The sequence below is a fragment of the Tarenaya hassleriana genome, unplaced genomic scaffold (assembly GCF_000463585.1).
Source record: "Tarenaya hassleriana unplaced genomic scaffold, ASM46358v1 Cleome30, whole genome shotgun sequence".
Taxonomy (NCBI): domain Eukaryota; kingdom Viridiplantae; phylum Streptophyta; class Magnoliopsida; order Brassicales; family Cleomaceae; genus Tarenaya; species Tarenaya hassleriana.
The window spans coordinates 1,727,473-1,737,089 of record NW_010966178.1 but is presented as its reverse complement, the minus strand read 5'-3'; the positions used below and the strand labels follow the sequence as shown (position 1 = coordinate 1,737,089).

Here is a 9,617-nt window from a genome sequence, read left to right as displayed (position 1 = left end):
GGTGTCGGTGTCGGGTCGGGTTAGGGCGGATCGGGGTCGGGGTCGGGGTCGGGGTCGGGGTTAGTGTCGGGGTCGGGGTCGGGAATATGTTTAGAATTTTTCGTTGGAAAATTCCAACGGAATGTGGTTGAAATTTCCGTTGGAAAATTCCAACGGATATCGGTTGGAAATTCCGTTGGAAAATTCCAACGGATTGCGGTTGGAAATTCCGTTGGAATTTTTCAACCGAAATTGCGGTTGGAAATCCGTTAGAAAATTCCAACGGATGCCGGTTGGAAATCCGTTGGAAAATTCTAACGGAAAAATTCGTTGAAATTCCGTTGAAAATTCCAACGGTTTTCCAACGGACACCGATTTCTAACGACGAAATTCCAACGGATAAATCCGTTGGAAATCCGTTGGAAACGTTAATTTCCAACGGAAATTTGGCCATTTCCAACGGATTTACCCGTTGGAAATGACCACTTTTTTGTAGTGTAGAGAGTGCCAGGGTACTTCCGGCAATGGCTGACGGAGAAATTTCCAGGTACTTGCAGAGGAGAAAACACTGGCAAACACATTGGTTCTCTACTTCCATTCGAATCTATCAGGGTCGTGGGCGGAGCTTGGCAATCGCATTGTAGATAGCCTGATGTGGAGATCCAACACTCGTTGGGATCTTGTTGCTGGTAGCGACCACCCCGCGGACGAGACTGCATCGGCTACCCATGTGACAACCCAGAGTACCGTAGGAGAGCGGGAAGTGATCGCCGGTGCAGAGGCACGGACAAGGGGCGGCTCCTGACGAGCTTCTGGGTAGGGGGTACAGGGATGAATCGAACACACCGGAATGAGAGAGATCCGACTGTATAGGTATGGGACTATACAGTCTAAGATAGTATAAAAGAATTAGTTGAGCTACTCATAGCAACAAGGTGCACCTACCTTTTTGGTTGACTATCCCGAGAGAACTCCAAAGTTAAGCGTGCTGGCTCTGGAGCAATCTCAGGATGGGTGACCTACTGGGAAGTGTCTCGGTATGCGTGCGAGTGAGAACAAAACACGTTGAAAGGTCTCGGGTTGCTGTGTGAGGGCAGTTTCGATAATTCGTAGCGGCCTCGGGTCGTTACAGATGGTATCAGAGCCGGTACTCTCCCAGTACAGTGTGGTTCGAGGACGAACCAGGCGGAAGCTGGTGGGCCTGTGACAACCCAGAGTACCGTAGGAGAGCGGGGAGTGATCGCCCAAGGAGCAACGCAGGAACGGTCTCACCACCGGCCGAAGAAGGAGGAGTTTCCTCATATTCCAAGATTGAAAGAAGGAGGCGGTGATCGATGAAGCAACTCTGGTCGAACACCTTGAACGAAAATTCTCTGTCCCATGTTGGTCTTAACGTATTTGAGGTAATCCAATATTTCAATAGAAAAATACAAGAAAAAAAACAAAGATTGAAAGAATCGTTATAGGAAGAGCCATGCAGAAAACTTCACACTTTATCATGATGATGGTGATGATATATACAATACAAAATATCTTACCATCATCATCTTTTATATTTTTTTTTTGTGAAATATGAATCTATTTACTCAAAAAATAGGTTACATATCGGCAGGACCGTCTCATAATTTTTTGGGACCCTAGATATTTTCTAAATTTTAGATAAAAAATATTAGTTTATATATTAAAATAATAATAATATTAAAATAAAATTTTAAAAAATCAACTACGATAATACATTTGGTAACGATAACAAAAGTTGTTATCCATCATTACTAATAATTAATTTTAATTATTATATATAATTAATATTTTTAGTTAATAAGGGGCCTCACAAATTTGGAGACCCTATTCCGTCGCACCGTCTACACTTGTTAATAGACGGTCCTGCATATCGGTTTAGTAACCGTGAATACAAAAGGAATTAATATTTCCATGAGGTAGTTTAAACAAAAGAGTTTTGTAGTAACCCATTTTTCAATATATGTCGGTCCATCTTTGATATTTACAATACAAAGTATGCAAATCGCTATTCCATCTCAATGGATCCATTCTCCAAAAAGCCTTCGTCATGCTCTTTCTTCTGCGTGTCTCTCGATACCCACGCATATATACCTTATAATACATATAAGTTAAATAGCTCAAGAGAAAATAGAATTCACCAATATTTAGGCGATTTTTTCCCAAGTAGGAATGTAAAACCCATAAATTCTGCCCTCTTTTGAAGAGTAGATTTTAGAAAATTTAACTATTTGCAGATTTATTATGTTTCATTTTTTAAATATATTATTAAATTTATTTTGGGTATTCTTTTATTTAAAAAATTAAGTTTAAAGAAAAATATAAATGTTAAATTTGCCTTTTTTTTTCCAATTGTCTCTACACTTTGTTCTAGGAAGTTGGATTATCGTAATTCATTTTGTAATCTATATTATAATTTTGAAACAATATTTGTTATTCTCTTTTGAAAAATTTAAAAAAAAACTTAAACGTATATAATATATATATATATATATATATATATATATTCAAGTCTATATATTTTTGAAATATTTATTAAAAATATATTTTATATCTCAAACATTAAACTAATACAAGAATTACAATCGTAATTGAGAAAAAAATTTAAAATATCTTTTATTTATATATATGACTATATATTCAAAATAATTTATATAAAAGTTAATTGAAAATATTAAGTATACCCTATTTAAATATTTTCTAATACTCTTTAAATCAAAATGTCGAACTAAAATTTATATTAATATGTTAAAATTTATTTAAACGATTATAAGTCTATACCCAAATTTTATTTCATTATAACTATTAACTATCATTGATCATCCTACGTAATTTTGGATAAGATAAAAAGGTATAATAATTTTCAATGTATTATGTTAGATTTCTAATGATATGAGAGAGATGAAAATCATTCTATGTAAACAAGTTCATTGATATTGACTTTTTATTAATTTATGAAAATATAAATTCTAAGAAAAATGTTGTTAAAAAAAATTCATAACCATTTAGAAAAGTACAAAAAAAAAAAGAGAATATATTTATATTAGTGATTTAAGATTCTAGATGATAAAGTCTATTTTTTTTATAGAAAATATTGTTGTTGAAAAGATTGATGATAATTTTTACACTATTATCAAAGATAAAATTTGTATATGTTTATATCACAACTTACTAGCTTTGGTCAATGGCGGATTTAGAAAAATTTTGTAACGGGGGCAAAAAATAAAAAAATATATATATAATACAAAAAAGTTAATAAAAACATATGGTATATTTTTTATTTAATTAAAGAAAAAAATAAAAATTCAAAAATGGAAAATAAGAAGAAAAAAAGAAAAAATATAGGAGATATAGATTTTTCTTATTTGATTTGTTAGATAAAATTTTAATATACATTCAAAAATAACAACAATGGGGTCCACAATCAAATTATAATGGGGCATTAATTGTATTTTTCTAAAATTTTTAATGAAATTTATAAATATTAAAAAAAACAAAATTCAGTGGAGGCCAGTGCCTCCATTCATCTTCAAGTGGATCCGCCCCTGGCTTTGGCAAACAATAAAAAGATCGATCATGTTCATCAATTTTGAAACAATATATGTTATTCTCTTAGAAAAAATAAAAATAAAAAATTTAGAAGTATAAAATATATATGTTCAAGTCTATATGTTTTTGAAATAGTTATTAAAAATATATTTGGCGTCTATAATATACATCTTAAAAAATCTTACAACCATAATTAAAAAAAAGTTAAAAATATCGTATATATATAAGATCATATATTAAAAATAATTTATATAAAAATTAAATAAAAATAGTATATATATCCTATTTGAATATTTTTAAACACTTTATAATTAAAAATGTCAAACTAAAATATGTAACCGTGTGTAAAAAATATATACACGTGATTATATTTTCTATAACCGAATTTTATTTTATTGTAAGATTTAAAAAAATAAGATATCCTTGTCGATATCATCCTACATAATATTAGATAAGATAAAAAAGTATCATAATTTTCAATATATCATCATTAGATTTATATTGATATGACAGAAACAAAACATTCTATGAAAATGAATTCGTTGGTATTGACTACTTATTAATTTATTAAAATATAAATTCTTAGAAAAATGTTATTAAGAAAGCAATATTTCATAACTATATAGAAAAATATATAAAAAAAATATGAAGAAATATATTTTTATTAGGTAAATACTCAACGTACTACCAAAATCATGAGTTCAGATCAACAAAAAAAAAATATATTCAACTACTATAATATAAAATATATTTAAAATAAATGATGTAAAAATTATGTAAATGCTAAAAATTGTGAAATATTATATATAACATAAAATTTACAAATGAAAAATTAACGAGTGAAAAACATGAAATTGAAATGTGTTCAAAGTAACTAAAAAATAATATATAACGATTATCATATTCTTTAATTTGTTCTTTATACAAATAATATAATAATAATTTTATACTAATATACTTTTATAGATATAATATTTTTTAATCAAAAATATAATTTATACCAATATAACTATATCTATATCAATATTTTTTATAAAATAAATAGTAAATAAAAAAATAAAAAAACTCGTGCATCGCGCATTGTGACTTGATTTTTTATAAAAAAATTAATAAATGAAATATTATAAATTAGAATCCGATATTAATTAATTGGTTCGATTGTAGTGTAGATTGGATTCAAATCGGTATATATATATATATATACATATATGTGTGTATATATATAGCTTTCAAAACGGTTTATTTGATTTTATAAAAGTTATATAAAATTAAAATCGAATATTATTTGATTCGACACAATCTAATTTCAACCAATTCAAATTTCCAAACCTAAAGAATATAACATCTCTTAGCAAAAAATAAATAAATAAAAACTATAAAAATAAAAGCTATTTTACTAAAAATTAGTAGGGTGTCAAGTCAACAAGGTCCAAAAACTACGAAGCTCAAACTCGAAGTTTCGGTCTGAACCCGGGCCGAAAAAATAAGGTTTCGGGCCTAAGAAAATATAGGCCCGTTTTGGACCCAAAGCCCGCTACTCTTTTTTTTTTAAAACCTAAAACCCTCGATACCTTCAACTCTCGACCTCAGTGGTTTCTCCTTCAACCCTAGACAGATTTGTTACTGGAAAACCTTCGCCTTCAGTTCCTTCGATAGGTCTTCGGAGCTTGCCAATCCCTAATCCTTAGGTATTTCTTTTGATTCGCCGTTTCGCTGCGTTACGCTCTGCAATTTCTTCTATGTTTCAGGATTGTGTTCATGTCTGGACTGCAGTTGTTCTCTGTTTTGATTAGTTCTTATCTGCAGTTCTTGTCTGGAGCTGTAAGGGAGCAGCCATGGCGGTGTCGGAGAACAACCAGGGTTCTTCGGCGGATCAAGAGATGAAGAGAAAGAGGAAGAGAAATCGGAACAGAGGAAAGAAGCAGGAAGAGCAAAGCGTGGAAGAAGAATCGCGCAATGAGAACAGTATCAACGAGGAAGAGGAACAAGGAGGAGGAGAGGAGAATCCGAAGAAGAAGAAAAAGAAGGATAAGAAAGTGAAGTTGGAGGGTAGAAATAAAGGTACGGAAGAGGAAGAGGAAGAGACTGAAACTAAGGAAGAAGGAGAAGAAGAGAAGAAACTGTCAATTGTCGGGAGGGGAATCATGACCAATGAAACCTTTGAATCTCTCGAATTGTCTGAACATACATTTGAAGCTATCAAGGAGATGGGTTTTCAGTACATGACACAGGTGTGTGTATGGAACTTCTCTGACCCGTTAAACAAGATTCAGGAAAAAAAAAGGGTTCTTTTGGGGATAGTTCACTTATGCATTAAGTGTGTGTCTAATGCTCATCATTGTGCAGATTCAAGCGAGGTCCATTCGACCGCTTTTGGAGGGAAAAGACGTTCTTGGTGCTGCCAGGACTGGTTCTGGTAAAACCCTAGCTTTTCTCATTCCTTCAGTAGAGTTGCTACTCAAGGAACGCTTCTCTCCACACAACGGGACCGGTGTTATTGTAATTTGCCCGACAAGGGAGCTCGCCATTCAGGTCAGTGCCCGTTTTTATCCTTGGGATGTCTTGGTTAGCTAAATAATGCATAGATTGGTACAATAGTAAACTAGGATGAATCTTGGGTTTTCAATTGCTGTAAGTATGATCCCTGCATAGGTCCAAATGTAGAAGAAGGACAAAGGTCACACAGATTATATCGAAGACGAGGGTGAATGGTATTTTATTCTAATAGACTTCTAGATTAGTGGGTTGTATTATTTTGTTTCTTGTTGGGTTATGTTTGTATTGGAGTTTGGAAGTTAGGAATAAGTGGGTCTAGAACCTGTTAGAGATTTATAATGTTTGAATCACACATTGTTGTTTTTGTAGCTGTTTAGGCAACAGCTCTTCCTGTAAAAGGAGAGCTTTGCATTATGAAAAAATTATCACGATGTTGATCAAAAAGGAAAAAGGGAAGTTGAATACGCCTCTAATTGTATTCTGGTTCCTAAACTCAGCAAAAGTTTAGATTTCTCTATGATAGGCTCGTTCACGATCCTATCAGTCTTTCAGATGTTTGGTGGTGTTACAAGCTACAGGCTTACAGCCTTATCTAATTCCCGTTTCAATGGTATTATTGGTATCAGACTCTTGGCGTAGCAAAGGAACTTCTCAAGCACCATTCACTAACTGTCGACATGGTTATTGGCGGTAATAACAGAAGGTCCGAGGCAGAACGCATTGTGAAGGGTGCAAATTTGTTGATAGCAACGCCTGGGCGTCTTCTTGACCATCTTCAACATACAAAACGATTCATTTTTAGACACCTAAAGGTACTGTCCTTCTGAGATTGCTTCATTTTTTCGTGTTTTTTTCCCTTCTGAATCATATGTTTTATTAATGATCGGCTGGAACGCTGGTTTCTATAGATGAGAAAAGTAAAAAATGCTTAATAAAAGATAGTGACATCCATTTTCCCTACTTCTAGATTAGATTTACAAAGGAGAAACAACGTCAGTCAGCGACATATCTAGCTTAATGTCTCAGATTTCCTAGCTTGGCCTGTAATAGTACTGATAAATGATATAAGAATACTTTGTTTTTATATTATGTATAATTCTAAATTTCTAATGGATGTTTGTTTCTTCATCTTCCCTAAATTGCAGTGCCTTGTGATCGACGAAGCCGATAGGATATTGGAAGAGAACTTTGAGGAAGACATGAATAAGATACTCAAGATTTTACCAAAGGTACTCCACAATGAAATATATGGTAGCCTTGTTTTTTTTTCAAGCTTAATTGAATATGGTTTAAGGAATGCTCGGAGAAGATATCAGGAAGTTTGGGGAATTTAGAAATTTCTCTTTTCCTCGAAAATTACTTGCTTCCTTTATTGCTATGCCTTTTTCGTTCAGAGTGATTAACTTCTCACCATATTTCTACAGACTAGACAAACTGCGTTATTTTCTGCCACCCAAACATCTAAGGTTTGTTCACTTCTTGGCTATGGAATTTCACAAATCATTTTGGCGTCGGTCCACGACCTGCTATGCTAAATCATGATTTTACTGGTTAAACATTCAGGTTCAAGATCTAGCTCGGGTATCACTGACCTCTCCTGTTCATATTGATGTGGATGATGGTAGACATAAGGTATTAAAAAAATTGAATTGCTCTTGCTTTTCCACCTCTTTTTCCACACTTATTTCCTCAGTGTTATACTAAAGCAGTTTTTGAAACTGTAGGTGACAAATGAAGGATTGGAACAAGGTTATTGCGTTGTGCCCAGCTCGAAAAAACTCATCCTCCTAATTTCCTTCTTGAAGAAGTACCCAAAGAAGAAAATCATGGTCTTCTTCTCTACATGCAAGTCGGTCCAATTTCATGCTGAAATCATGAGAGTAATTAAGGTGGATTGCCTCGATATTCATGGAGGTCTTGATCAGAAGAGAAGAACTAAAACCTTTTTCGACTTCATGCATATGGAGAAGGGTGTCTTGTTGTGTACTGATGTTGCAGCTCGTGGTCTCGATATTCCTTCTGTGGTACCTTTTCACCTCCTCAGATTGTTTGTTCTTTTAAACTTTCCGTGTTATTGAATTACCTGACCTTTTTTTTTGGTTGAATCTTTGTCTATAGGACTGGATTGTGCAGTATGACCCTCCGGATAACCCGAGGGTACAAAAACCATTACATTGTGTTTGCTCTAAGATAATGACTGCCAATATAGATTTGTAGCTTATATTGCTTTATGGTTCTTCGGGTGTTTAGGAATATATCCACAGGGTTGGCCGAACAGCTCGTGGAGAAGGAGGAAAGGGGAATGCATTGCTCGTCTTGATCCCGGAAGAGCTACAGTTCATTCGGTATCTAAAGGTAAAATTCTTCCATCACAAAGAAATCCGATTTATAAAAAAACAAAATTTTCATCTCGGTGACTCCGATTCTTCGTTATGGTTAATCTGCAGGCTGCAAAAGTGCCTGTAAAGGAGCTCGATTTCAACGAGAAGAAGCTGTTGAATGTGCAATCTCTTCTGGTACTACTTACTAATCCTTTGTTTGCTGTCTTGTGGTTAAGATTTCAGTTATACACTTGGAAACATGGGGGGGTTTGTGTTTTGAAATGGCAGGAGAAATGTGTGATCAAGTCCTTTGATCTCAACAAGTTAGCCAAAGAGGCGTATCGAGCTTATATTTCAGCTTACAATTCGCACTCGTTGAAAGACATTTTTAACGTCCACCGACTTGACCTCCAGGTAACTAAAGCAACCTTTTGTTAAACTTTTGGTTTTTGTGCAAGATTGGGTTTAGGGTTTAGGGAGATTGGGTGTGTGGCCTCCGAGAATCTGAGCACTGAGCTTTGGGTTCAAGGTCAGGGTATCCGTATTCGTGTGTAAACCCCTAGCCGACGGGGAGAGGGCGTGAAGCGATGGCGAGAGGCCAGGGGATGAGGCCTAGGGTTTCGATTTAATTTGAAACGACCCTCGTCAGACTACAAAATTTTCGCCCTCGGTCCTCCCAAGTATGTCTCTCTCGCTTCTCTCCTTCGCCCTCAGAGGGTACCGACCCCCATGAGATCTAAAGGTTGGATGGCTCGACTGAGAAACCCGAGAGAGAGAGAGAGAGAGTGATGCCAAAGTAGAGTACACTGGAAAATTCGGGTACCCCGACCGCATCCACCCCTAGTAGGATTCAGAGTTTACCCGTTAGACGGGCCAATCCACGGATACAAATTTTCGGGGCTTAACGGAAATGTTTGAATGAAACAGGCGGTGGCGGCATCATTCTGCTTCTCTTCGCCTCCAAAGGTGAGTCTGAACATCAACAGCGGAGCTGCCAAGGCGAGGAAGTCTGGTAAGAAAGGACGCAACAGCTTCAGCTTCTCCAACCCCTACGGCTCCGCCTCCGCCTCCGCCTCCGCCTCCGCCTGAAAATCATCGATTTGTCCCCATATTCACGATTTTGCCATCGTCCTTTTTTTTATTTGGGTTTGTCTGAGTGAGTGTACCCTGTCTCTTTTACGTCTTATAGATGCTATTTAATCAGATTGTTCAAGTTACTTAACCGGCACATAACCGGACCATAGATCCACTGCT

General features: G+C 35.1%; 1 protein-coding gene across 2 annotated transcripts; it reads left to right on the top strand.

The window, feature by feature from the left end:
• The first annotated feature begins 5,140 nt into the window (after window positions 1–5,140).
• Window positions 5,141–9,606, top strand: LOC104820413 (DEAD-box ATP-dependent RNA helicase 51). Of its 2 annotated transcripts, none has more exons than XM_010550850.2 (13): window positions 5,141–5,234; window positions 5,353–5,777; window positions 5,893–6,078; window positions 6,669–6,854; window positions 7,188–7,271; window positions 7,467–7,508; window positions 7,606–7,674; window positions 7,767–8,066; window positions 8,161–8,199; window positions 8,293–8,397; window positions 8,490–8,558; window positions 8,652–8,777; window positions 9,291–9,606. In XM_010550850.2, the coding sequence occupies exons 2-13, from the start codon at window positions 5,382–5,384 to the stop codon at window positions 9,450–9,452; spliced, it is 1,764 nt and encodes a 587-aa protein (XP_010549152.1). In that variant the 5' UTR covers window positions 5,141–5,234; window positions 5,353–5,381; the 3' UTR covers window positions 9,453–9,606. The 2 variants fall into 2 exon arrangements, with proteins under 2 accessions (XP_010549152.1, XP_010549153.1); XM_010550851.2 differs by having other exon boundaries at window positions 5,340–5,777.
• Window positions 9,607–9,617: the final 11 nt, after the last annotated feature.

Coding starts and splice junctions, on each gene's coding strand:
- LOC104820413 (XM_010550850.2), top strand. CDS start 5,382: ATGGCGGTGTCGGAGAACAACCAGGGTTCTTCGGCGGATCAAGAGATG. Junction 7,272..7,466: donor TACTCAAGATTTTACCAAAG/GTACTCCACAAT, acceptor ATATTTCTACAG/ACTAGACAAACTGCGTTATT. Junction 8,067..8,160: donor GTCTCGATATTCCTTCTGTG/GTACCTTTTCAC, acceptor CTTTGTCTATAG/GACTGGATTGTGCAGTATGA.